At 34.5% G+C, this 12,091-nt stretch overlaps 2 protein-coding genes across 2 annotated transcripts; both read left to right on the top strand.

Moving 5' to 3' along the window:
- The first annotated feature begins 2,352 nt into the window (after nt 1-2,352).
- Nucleotides 2,353-5,219, top strand: LOC125827349 (scarecrow-like protein 9). The gene is made up of 2 exons (XM_049506654.1): nt 2,353-4,728; nt 4,822-5,219. Exon 1 carries the CDS (start codon nt 2,380-2,382, stop codon nt 4,654-4,656), a length of 2,277 nt encoding a protein of 758 aa, XP_049362611.1. The 5' UTR covers nt 2,353-2,379; the 3' UTR covers nt 4,657-4,728; nt 4,822-5,219.
- Nucleotides 5,220-9,845: 4,626 nt separating this feature from the next.
- On the top strand, nt 9,846-11,393 carry LOC125827470 (uncharacterized). Its single transcript, XM_049506783.1, has one exon. It carries the CDS (start codon nt 9,846-9,848, stop codon nt 11,391-11,393), a length of 1,548 nt encoding a protein of 515 aa, XP_049362740.1.
- Nucleotides 11,394-12,091: the final 698 nt, after the last annotated feature.

Raw genomic sequence — 12,091 nt, 5'->3', positions numbered from 1 at the left:
TGAATGGATGATACAGATATACATGTGCCCATGATAATATATTAAGGATTAAATAAATTAGATATATCTGTCCTTAAACTTAAAAGAACTTCAGTTAAAATAGGTCCAGTGGGGTGGTCCTATTTTTCTTTTTGCAAAGATCTAGAAAGTATAAATTGTTACTAAAAAATAAAAGAAAAAATTATTTAGAATACGCTAGAAATCTTAGGTTGAAAATGCGTCTAGGTTCATTCTGATAGTTTTTTATGCATTTGGGATGGGACAATATAAAAATTATTTCTGATACAAAGTAAACAAAACAACAAACACTTCTAAAAAGTCATAATTTCTCATTTATTAAGAATTATAAGGGTCAAGGTACGGTATTAACTAAAGAATTTGATACATAATTTATTTAAAAATCGTTTGGTAAGTCTTGAGCGTTAAACATTAAACGTGTGTATAGAGAATACAGTTAGATGCTTAAAGCATAAACGTTACACAATTATACCCACATGTGTTTCTCGAGGTGTTTTACTAGTATACTACCCCAAAATGAGTTCTAAAACTGTATTTTAAAACATTTTGCTTCAATTACAAATATTTATTTAACTTAACACGAAATTTACCTAGTTGCTTCTTTGTTTTAGTTACGAACACCTAATTAATTGAGCACGAATAGATAGATAGATATATAAGATTTTAGACACCTCAAACACCAGATATAAGGTGAAACAATCCATCAAACCTACGACGCACAAACTTTAAAAAATTTATATATTTATTTATTTCGTCTAATTATAAGTGGTAAGGTGAAACAATCCATCAAACCTACGACGCACAAACTTTAAAAAATTTATATATTTATTTATTTCGTCTAATTATAAGTGGCGTCCATGGCCCAACTCTCTCCAATCCCAATCTCCCACTTTATTTTTCCCACTTTCTCCTCATTGACTCAGTGCTCAAAACTATTATAAAATTAGTGTATATAAAATACTATTTTTTTTCATATTCGTTGCTGACCAATGAACGTGAGAGTTCTACAAATATTTTAGAACATATGTTTTCTTGTGAGATAGAAAAAGTAATATCTGAATCACACACCTTAACTAATATCATGATATACTAAGTCGTACTCTTTGATGCAAATTTTAAACGATAATAGTATTTTAACTTATTATCTCATCCTCACCCTCCGACGTCCTTTGAACATACATCCTAAATTTAACATAATTTTTTTTGAAATAATATATTTTCTTATTTATTCATCAAATATCAAAAAATAAATAAGAAAACCTCTTATTCTTCATGAAATTGCTTTCATACCACACATACCTCTAATGACACTCCTTTAGAAGGACCTGGTTAGACATAGTATATGAAATCAAATTAATTTAAAATAATTTTTTTATTCGAACATGCAATTATATTTTTCCTTCAAATGAGCAAATCATAATCCATAAACAAATCGCTTAGATGATCACACCTTGTTCTTCTTTGTGCTACCATATATGTCTTTTATCACTGTTTTCGTATTAGTTGTCATGTTTTTGGTTGAGATATGTTGAAATAAGAGCCAAGACTTAGTGTGCATCACAAGGGTTGTCAGCACCTTAAGACGTGCCGACTGCTGAATAGAAAACAACAATTTTTGTATTCAAGCACATGCAACCCACTTCTGTCACTACAGTAATGTGCCCACTAATCCACTCACCTTGCCAGGGCCTATTGCAGCAACAATTTTACACACCCAAAAAGGGTGTCCCATTTCCTATGAACTCCATTTAAAAAGCTCATATTAAAAAAAAAAAAAAAAAACAGAAGAAACTATTGATTCTTTGTTTACAGGTGGCTTGCAAATAATAATTGGTCTGAATCCACAAACCAGTTATTTGAAACCTGACAACACTAAACTTTCAATTTCACAACAACGATCACTAACTGGCTAAAGCTTTTTCAACGCTTTGATTTTATTATTATATTATAAAAAAGAACTCTTTTTCCAGTGTTTCTTCACAGTGCATCTTTCTTTCTCCAATTCTTCATCTTCCCTTAGGTTTGAGGTATGCCCTTTACATTTTCCCTTCATATCAACTGTGTTTTTTTGAGGGGTTTATGCTTGCCTGTAAATTCTGGGGTTCTCTTGATTTTTGTTCAAGTACTTTAAATATGAGCATAATTTTGAGTCAATGATGACACTTTTAACTTTTTTTTGTGAAAAAGGATCTTATTGGGGCAAGAGTCTGAAGATTAGTTCAGATAATCTGTGATAAAATTTCAATCTTGTTAATGTATATGATTTGATGTTTGTTTTGTATTAATAGCTTTGTCATTTTTTTTTGGAGAATCATGTGACATTGAGATTTGATATGAGAATTTATGAATTACTAGGTTAAAATGGATCCAAGGTTCAATAGATTTCCAACTACTGTGAATGGATTTAATCTGGAGAACCAATCCTTACTAAGCTTTTCGGATAATTGGAAGAATAATGAACCTATAATTGGGGCTATTTATCCAGATCAGAAAATAGTCAATGTTCCAAGATTTGAAAATAGTTTTATCCAACATAATGTTCCATCTCTTTCAAATGACCCTTCAACAACAAGCAATATAGCAGTGACTTCTGAGATTGGTACTGAGGATGAATACAATGAAGATTTTGATTTCTCGGATACGGTTTTGAGCTATATAAATCAGATGCTTATGGAAGAAGATATGGAGGACAAGACACATATGCTTCAAGAGTCGTTGGAACTTCAAGCGAAAGAGAGATCATTTTATGAGGCCCTTGGCAATTCACCTCAGCAGAACCTGTCTATTACTGACCAGAACGGTGAGATACCGGATGACTATTACTCAGGAAGTCTGTATAGTTCTACAAGTAATGTCATTGACAGTAGTGGTTACCTAATTGATCCAAGGTTGGTTAGCATTTCAAATGATCATAATTACTCTTATGAACAAGGCCTTTTCTTTTGTAATGGTCCTTACTCTTCGATTAGCTCATCGAATAGCATAAATAATCTTGTAGATGGGTTCTTGGACTCTCCTGTAAGTCCTCTTCATATTCCTGATATATATAATGATAGCCACCCGATTTGGAACTTTAGGAAAGGAGTGGAAGAAGCGAGGAAATTCCTCCCTACTGATAATAAGTTGTTGGACAATGTGGTTATCAACGACTTGCTACCTCAGGAGAAAAGAGGAGAAAGTGGTTGTGCGGTGGAGAAAAGGGATGTGGGAGCGACTTCACCTACAGGGCCGAGAGGGACGAAAAATCCTCATAGAGATGATAGGGATTTATTAGAAGAAGAAGAAGAAAGAAGTAGCAAGCAAGCAGCAGTTTATACAGAATCTACAGTTCGTTCGGATGAGTTTGATGTAATTTTGTTGCATAGCATGGGGGATGGAAGGGAAGCATTGACAGCTTATCGTGAGAGCTTGAAGAACGCTAGAACAAAACCCACGGTGCAATCAAAAGGATTTGCTGTAGGGAGGGGAGGCCGCGGGAAGAAACAGTCTAGTAAAAAGGAAGTCATAGATTTAAGGTCTCTTTTAATAAATTGTGCACAAGCTGTTGCTGCTGATGATTGCAGGAGTGCAACTGAACTGCTGAAACAGGTAAGACTTCATTCATCTCCTTTTGGAGATGGCAACCAGAGATTAGCTCATTGTTTTGCAGATGGTCTGGAAGCACGTTTGGCAGGCACTGGTAGCCAGATTTATAAGGCCCTCGTCAATAAACGAACATCAGCAGCTGATTTTTTAAAGGCCTATCATTTGTATCTTGCATCATGCCCATTCAGAAAGATGTCAGGTTTTACCTCAAACAAGACAATCATTAGAAAATCAAAGAATGCTACAAGGGTCCATGTCATTGACTTTGGCATCCTCTATGGCTTTCAATGGCCTACGTTAATTCAACGTATTGCAGCAAGAGAAGGTGGACCACCAAATCTTCGTATTACTGGTATAGAATTTCCTCAACCTGGCTTCAGGCCAGCAGAAAGGATTGAGGAAACAGGACGCCGTTTGAGCGATTATGCCAAGTCCTTTAATGTTCCATTTGAGTACCAAGCAATAGCAAAGAAATGGGAAACCATCAGACTTGAGGATCTAAAGCTTGAAAAGGATGAGTATCTTGTTGTCAATTGTTTGTATAGATTTAAGAACTTGCACGATGAGACCTTGTTATCTGACAGTTCGAGAACTCTCGTTCTCAATCTAATAAGGGAGATCAATCCAGACATTTTCATCCATGGGATTGTCAATGGGGCCTATAGTGCCCCATTCTTTGTCACACGGTTCCGTGAGGTCCTGTTTCATTTTTCAGCACTTTTTGATATGCTGGAAGCTAATGTACCCCGGGAGTATCCGGAAAGAATGTTAATTGAGAGAGAGATCTTTGGGAGGGAAGCCCTGAATGTCATAGCTTGCGAAGGATGGGAAAGAGTTGAAAGGCCAGAGACATATAAGCAGTGGCAAGTTCGTCATCTAAGGGCAAGGTTTACACAAATACCTTTTGAGCAACAGGAGATCATGAATATAGCAGTTGAAAAGGTGAGAACAAGCTATCACAAAGACTTTGTAATCGATCAAGATAACAAGTGGATGTTACTGGGGTGGAAAGGGAGAACGATCTACGCCTTATCTTGTTGGACACCTATTTAAGAAACCTGCAAGGCATGATTTGGAAAATGAAACTTGTCCTTCCACATATTTGGAAAATTCAACAATACAGATGTAAGTCTCAGCCTATTTTCCATCACATATGTTTTCTTCTTATTGCGCTTCAACACTTAGCATTTAAAAGTGACAAATTTTCCTCCCGAGCAGGTATCTGGCAAGCTCATTCTAGATATTGCTCACACAAGTGATACAAAGGTCATGTTGTTGCTCAATACTCTTGCCAATGATGATGAAGTCAAATGGCTAGCAGATAGTCATTTCCAATAAGTGTGAAGCACATTTGTTTTTTCCTCCATATCAGTGGTATACAAGCTAGGGTTGCACACACTTCGACCAATTCCTTGAATATCTGCTACTACCCAATAACTCTACCCACCAAGACCTAGGTAGCTGTGAAAAAATCGCCTAGAGTTTTTTTTGTTGGTCTCTAGTGAGATTTCTTTCCTGATCTCGAGGCTTTTTCTCGTTTCGGGACTACTTGGCACATCCTTGGGTGCTTACGTGCAACATGTTTGTTATTAAACATTGCTTTCTTGTTTGTTTCACTTCTTTGTCCATTATTTGGGTTTCCACTACAAGTTTTTGGATATCCAATTTCTTCTCAAATATTTTTGGTTCGCAATAGGCAATCTGGAATTTAATGATGTTGGAAGTGGGGTGCCTTTTCTACTTTTCTTCCCAAAGACCTCAAAAGCATAAAACTTCTAAAGATCAAGATAATTAATTTAGGACATGCAGAACAGAGAGTGTGGGTTCCAAATGCGTCTTGTTTCATTCAAATTGAGCAAAAAAAGAATATTATGCGTCTAGGAAATGTGAGGGAGTTCTTTTTGTAAAATACTAGTATATCTACTTAATTATCAGAAAATGACTGCTTAATGTATGAATGATTTAATATTTGACCAACTTAGCATCGATGTGTGTTTTAATACAAAGGGAATGATAGCTTAGGTAGGTAAAGGGAACAATGAATAGTTGCAGTCTGAAACTCGAGAAAAAGTGATAGTTTAAGAGTGCTTTTGAGCATTAACTCATCTTTTAACTAGAAACTAGACACTGCTAAAATGAAACCTTTATCCTTTCTTTTTTCAGGCAGTGTGTGTTCTATTCAATCAGCAATTTGGAAATTAGAACATGGAGAAAACTAGACAGGTTAAAGGAAAAAAAAAAGAAACGAGACGGAAATAATGAATACAGGACTAAGCATTGTATTAAAACTGAATGTCAAGATTCGAGTATAGTAATAAGCTGCTGTCTCACAATATTCTTGTGTATTTCACTTTAGCATTCTAATGCAATGAACTATTTGAAGATTTTTCTGTCCTTACTTGCTTTTCACCAAAGAGTACTCACAGCAAATCTTAGGACAAAACAAGTCATTCATAGTCTCAACATCAGCTATCATACTTCACTTCTTTATTTACGCCACAGAAAATTCGTTTACTTCTAAACCTTGAAATGTGAACAAAGTTTTAACTTGCAAACCTCAGTTGTTGGCCCTTCTCCTCATTTCCAGTGTTGCTATTTATGTCACACTGCAGTAAAACCAAAATCCATAACAATGTTTAAAATGACAGAGAGAAATTCAAACATTATGAAGCTGAACACAGACAGAAGACCTAATAGAATAATTTAGTAGAATCCGAGAGAAAGTTCAATGAATACAAATATGAACAAACATCTTACCAAATAGATCAGAATAGAGTTAAGATTAAATGCTAGATAAAAGTAAAACCATTTTGAAGTTGAACTTCTCGGAACATAAACTGAAGGCCTAATAGAATAATTTAGCAGAACCTGGTAGAAACCTAATGAATAACAAGATGAGCAAACATCTAAAACGAATAGATAAGAACAGAGTTTTAAAAAAGAGATAAAAGTACAAAAATTATGAAACTGAACTCTAATGAACACAGGCAGAAGGCCTATTAGAATAATTTAGCGAATCTGACAGAAACTACAATGAATATCAAGATGAGAGAACATCTTAAGCAAATAGATCAGAGCATTAATCAAATCTTCTAATTAAAAACTACATCACCAAATTTCCAAATGATCATAAAAAGGTTTATTACATGAATGCTCTTCAGATATACAACCATACATACACAAAACAGACAGAAAACTGAAGCTGTACCTTTAACTTGCAGATCAACATGCTCCATCATCAGATTTTCATTCTTCTCATCAGTATTTATCTCAATTTTCAGGTCAGTCAAGGTCTGATTATCTTCTTTTAGCGACTCTGAGATTGGAAACAGCAGTATTTCAAGGATTAATCATTCAGTCAAAGGAGTTGCAGCATTGAAGGAAAGATAAAGTCTATAAGGCAGAAATTTCAAAATGGAGATAAATGTTATGAACACAAATGATGACGTCGAGGAGAACTTGGCAGCTACAGTGGACAAGAACATTACTCAGACCTAAAAGGAGCAAGCCGTGACAATTCCCTCTAAAAGGTTAGCAGATCTCATTGTGAAGCCTGGATGACAAAAACGTGAATAGCAAGTGGTGCAGGGAAACAGTGTAATGAGTGAGAGTTTGCTATAAGGAGCAGTGAGTAGGCATAGTAAGAGTAGGTTATTTTTATGTGAAGTTTTCTATCTTCTTCCGCATCACTCTTCTTCTTCTTATTTGTTCTTCCATATCAGTTCAGTTGTTATTTCTTTGTAATTTCAATTAGTGATTATTGAGCTTGTTTCAATAGATCGCTACAAATAATAAGTTGGAAGACGATAAACTTTTATCATTTGAAAAAGCATTTAACTAGGCCTGATGAACAAAAAATAGAGATGCATTTGTCGATGTCGAATCACAAAGAAGCTTCTATATCAACTTCAATTCTTAACAATCGACAGAATTACAGATAACTAAATTCCTTTTTCACCAAATTACTAAGATCAATCGGAAGAATTTAATAATAACTTCGAGATACGTCTATAGACATGCACAACTAGAATATGATATACCTTGAACTGGCTGCAGTCCATGCTTCACCTCTTCCAACCTCTTTTGCATTCTTTCGCGTCTATCAAGGAGCAAGTTCTTATGACCATCAATGATCATTAGAGAAGTAGGACAAGTTACTTTAGTACGTCGCACTTCGAGTTCCTCCATATCCTTCTCAATGGATTCAACAGATTTGCCAATACACTCAATCAAGTACATTTTTCTGTTGGCGACAAGAGTTTTAATGAAGGGACGTTCATCGTAGCTTTCTCCAGTAACGCTACTATCCTCAGACACATCAGATTCATCGTCGGTCGTCTCATCATCACTGTTTTCCTGATCGAAACTCTCTTCTCCGGGAACGATTTTGTCCTCAAGGACCTCAACCATTACTCCGATTCTACTGAAAACAAAAACAAAACCGTGAAAAAAAACAGATAATGTAAGCAATGGAAGGTGAATTTGGAATGAAAACTACTTTGATCTTAATGTCATTCTCTGAAACCCAAAGTTATCGATTGAGAGAGAATAGTCCCCTCATTGAAGACATGCTTGCGATTTAGCCCTATGTGTATATATATAGTGTGATTTTTCAGTTTTGCTTTTGTATTTTTCCTTTATTTAATTCATTTTTTCAAATCAAAGAAAAATTTCAGTTGTAACCGACTGGCACGATTATCGAGAAATCTCTCTGGACTCTGTGCACTTCTTTCGACTTATAATTTGTGATCGTTTTGTTGCATTCGTCATGGTTTAAACTTTAATGGCTTATAATGTAATGTGTTAGTATTAATAAAATGAATTAAATTAATTTAATATTTAAATTTTTTAGATGTGTGAAAACTATACGATACATAAGTTGTGATCTTTTTTATTTCATCTATCCAACAAAAATTGTTCACTGTTGTCTTGAAACACCCCTTTAAAAATAATAAATAATAAGGGTAATATTATTATATTATCCTTTGATTTTGTTAAATTTAATGATTTGACAAATGTGTTAGATGATATATATTACTTATTTAATAACAAGGGTCAAATAGACACAAAGGCAAAATTATGTCTTGATTTTCTAAATTGGACAAGTATTGTTGAACAATTATGTTTAGTATAGTGGATAATTATTGTTGGATGGAGAGAATATATTAATATGATGGAAATAGAATTTTACACTCTGTTTGGATCATTGTTACCCATTGTTTCATAATGTATTGTATTGTATTGTATTGTACTATATTGTATGGTAGATACAATGTTTGGCTAGACTGAATTGTTTGTTGTTGTTTAATAACATTTTTATTTTTGGTTTGACTGTATCGTATTGTATTGTATTTTATAAATTTACTTAAATATCCTTAATTATTCTAGGGTAGGAGGTTTGACTAGAATTAAATAATATAAGGTAAAGGGTAAAATAGTATTATGAAATATTATGTAAAGATATAATTGGAAAAAGAAATTAAGTAACAATGGAAACACATCATATTGGTTGTTCCATAAAATGGGGTTTTCATTGTTACGTAACAACGGAATATAACAATACAATACAATAGAGAAAATGATCAAAATGGTCCTTGATGTATAATGGTTGTTTTATGTTGACCCTTAATATATTTCACATGATCTATATGGTCCTTGATGTATTATAAAAGATGATCAATTTGATCCTTTGACCTAAAACTAACAGATACATCAAAAAACTCATGTTAACTTTAACATCGGGTCCCACTTCAAAATAAACCGCGAAAACTTTCTCATCTCCTCATAAGCCATAGCGCCAAAGGTGCCCTAATTTTCTCCATCTTCATCTCTTTGAAGTTTCACTATAGAATTCTATATGCAGTAAAAATACTTACATTCTTCTTTATTACCAAGAATGTTCATCAAAAGAAATGGTGACAAAGAATCAACTCTATATTATGGTAAGATTTTTGTTTCTAGATTTTATGTTTTGCGTGTATTTTACTACTCTGTTTGTTGTTTCTCTTATGACTTCTTATGTCTCTGTCTAGGTAAAAGTATTGTCTTTTGTTAGTTTTGAGTTTTTCAACAAATGCATAAAGTTTTAGATAAGGGTCTCAGAACCTAAGCCTTTAATCTCGTAAAAAATATTCACTAGTGGTCCCAAAAATATTATATGTAGGTGGTCCTCATAATTTTTTTTTACAGATCCGGTGTTCGAGGTTGGAATTTTTAGTATTAAAATTAATCATATGGGACTAATGAAGCATCAACCAAGGAAAATTTATGTTGGAGGAATGGTGGACTATTTTGATTATGTTGAAGCAAAAAACCTTAATTTAGCAGATTTGAAGCAGATGGCTGTTATGTGCGGCTATATGAATGACTCGGAAATATTTTGGCATAAATTTGGAAAGTTCGGTGATAGGTGGAGATTAGTGTCTACTGAAGTAGAAGCTCTCTCAATTAAAAAATTTATCCCGAATGATAGAGTAGTTGAGTTGTATTTTGAACATTTGGACTCCTACATTGAAGTAGATTCAGGTGAGATTCTAGGCCACACAAATTGTACATTAAATCAAGAGCATATAGAATGTGGTGACACATACAATTCTGATGAGTTTGAAGATTCAGAAAATGAATTATCCGGTGACGATGTCATCCTTGAAAGACATGGACAAAAAAAGCAAAGCTTTGAGGATGGAAGGAAACTTATTAATGACGAAGTTCTGAGGAAATTGTCTAATGAAGATGGAGATTCAGATTGTGTGGACTCTGAAGATCAGAAGAGTTTGAATGGTGATTCTGATAATGAGTGCTTTCATTTTCCAAAGCATAACCCAAAAACTGAAGCAAAACATCCTATATTAGCATTAGAATATACATTTGGAAGCAGGGAGGAGTTCAAAAATGCGGTATCAATTCATGAGGTAAAAGCTGGGAAGAGTATTAGGTGGATAAAAAATGATGGAAAAAGAGCAAAAGCGAAGTGTAGAAATTCAGATTGTAAATGGGTAATTATGACATCGGTAATGCATCGAGACAAGGCATTTCAGATTAAAACTTATGATTCCAAGCATACCTGCAAACGTTGGAACCATCGTAACAAGACAATAACCTCTTCTTTCATTGCAATAATGTATCTTGATGCTATCAGTCAAAACAGAGAGTGGAAGTTGTCTGACTTTAGAGACACGGTCAGTGTGGGACTTAAAGCTCATGTTACTTTAGCTCAAGCTAGAAAGGCTAAAAAGAAGGCACTTGCATTAATTGATGGAGATGTGAAAGAACAATTTTCCATCCTTTGGGACTACTGCCTTGAAATTGGAAGGTCAAATCCTGGAACTTCAATGTATATGAAGCTAACTCAAAACGAAATGCCGAACAAACCATATAGATTTCAAAGAATCTATGTTTGTTTTGTTGCTTGTAAGGAGGGGTTTAAGGCTGGATGTAGAAAAATATTGGGTGTGGATGGGTGTTGGTTGAAGGGTCAAATGTATGGATATCAGTTGTTGACTGCAGTTGGCTTGGATGCCAATAATAATATTTTTCCAGTGGCCTATGCAGTTGTAGAAAAGGAAACTAGGGAGACATGGTCATGGTTTTTGACCTACTTAATTGATGATTTTGAGATTAATGATCAAGTTGATTGGACCTTTATGTCGGACAAACAAAAAGGTCTCATTGAAGCGTTTAATGAAGTTTTGCCATCCGTGCGTCATCGATTTTGCGTGAGACATCTTCATAATAATTTTAAGAGGGCTGGTTTTAGTGGTTCCTCGCTAAAAAACTGTGGATTTTTTTAATGCTCGCATCAATGACATTGTTAAATTGGATGCCGAAGCTGCTATATGGTTGAAAGAAAAGGAACCTATTGAATGGTCTAAATCACATTTTTCTCCCATTGCTAAGTGTGATATTTTGTTGAATAATATGTGTGAATCGTTTAATAGTATGATACTTGATGCTCGAGATAAGCCAATCATCACTTTGTTGGAAAAATTAAGATATCTTCTTATGGCTAGATTACAAGCTAATAGGGATAAAGCTGATAAATGGAATTCTGATGATATTTGCCCTCGGATTAAGAGTATTCTGCACAAAAATGAAAAAGATGCTGCTGGTTTTATTCCTAAAAAGTCGAATGAATGGAACTTTGAAATTCTTGGCGGAAGTGTGAGCGACATTTGGGCTGTGGACCTTGCTGGCAGAAAATGTAGCTGTAGAAAATGGACCATTACAGGAATCCCTTGCAAGCATGCTATTTCGGCAATTTGGCATAAAAATGACGAGGTTATTAATTATGTGGATGACTGCTATAATGTGGAAATGTATAAGCGAATCTATGAACCAGCTATTCTTCCAATAAATGGTTCACAGTTGTGGCCTAAATCAGGCAAGATCCCTCCTTTGCCTCCAATCTTTTCAAGACAAAATAAGTCTGGGAGAAAGCAAAAGTTGAGAAGGAAAGAACAAGATGAAGTAGGATCAAGTAGAACTAAGA

The sequence above is a fragment of the Solanum verrucosum genome, unplaced genomic scaffold (assembly GCF_900185275.1).
Source record: "Solanum verrucosum unplaced genomic scaffold, falcon-dt-bn FXZP01000138.1, whole genome shotgun sequence".
Lineage (NCBI taxonomy): Eukaryota > Viridiplantae > Streptophyta > Magnoliopsida > Solanales > Solanaceae > Solanum > Solanum verrucosum.
This window is presented reverse-complemented; position numbering and strand designations above follow the sequence as displayed.

What these genes read in the sequence shown, in the direction of transcription:
- LOC125827349 (XM_049506654.1), top strand. Translation starts at nt 2,380, where the DNA reads ATGGATCCAAGGTTCAATAGATTTCCAACTACTGTGAATGGATTTAAT.
- LOC125827470 (XM_049506783.1), top strand. Translation starts at nt 9,846, where the DNA reads ATGAAGCATCAACCAAGGAAAATTTATGTTGGAGGAATGGTGGACTAT.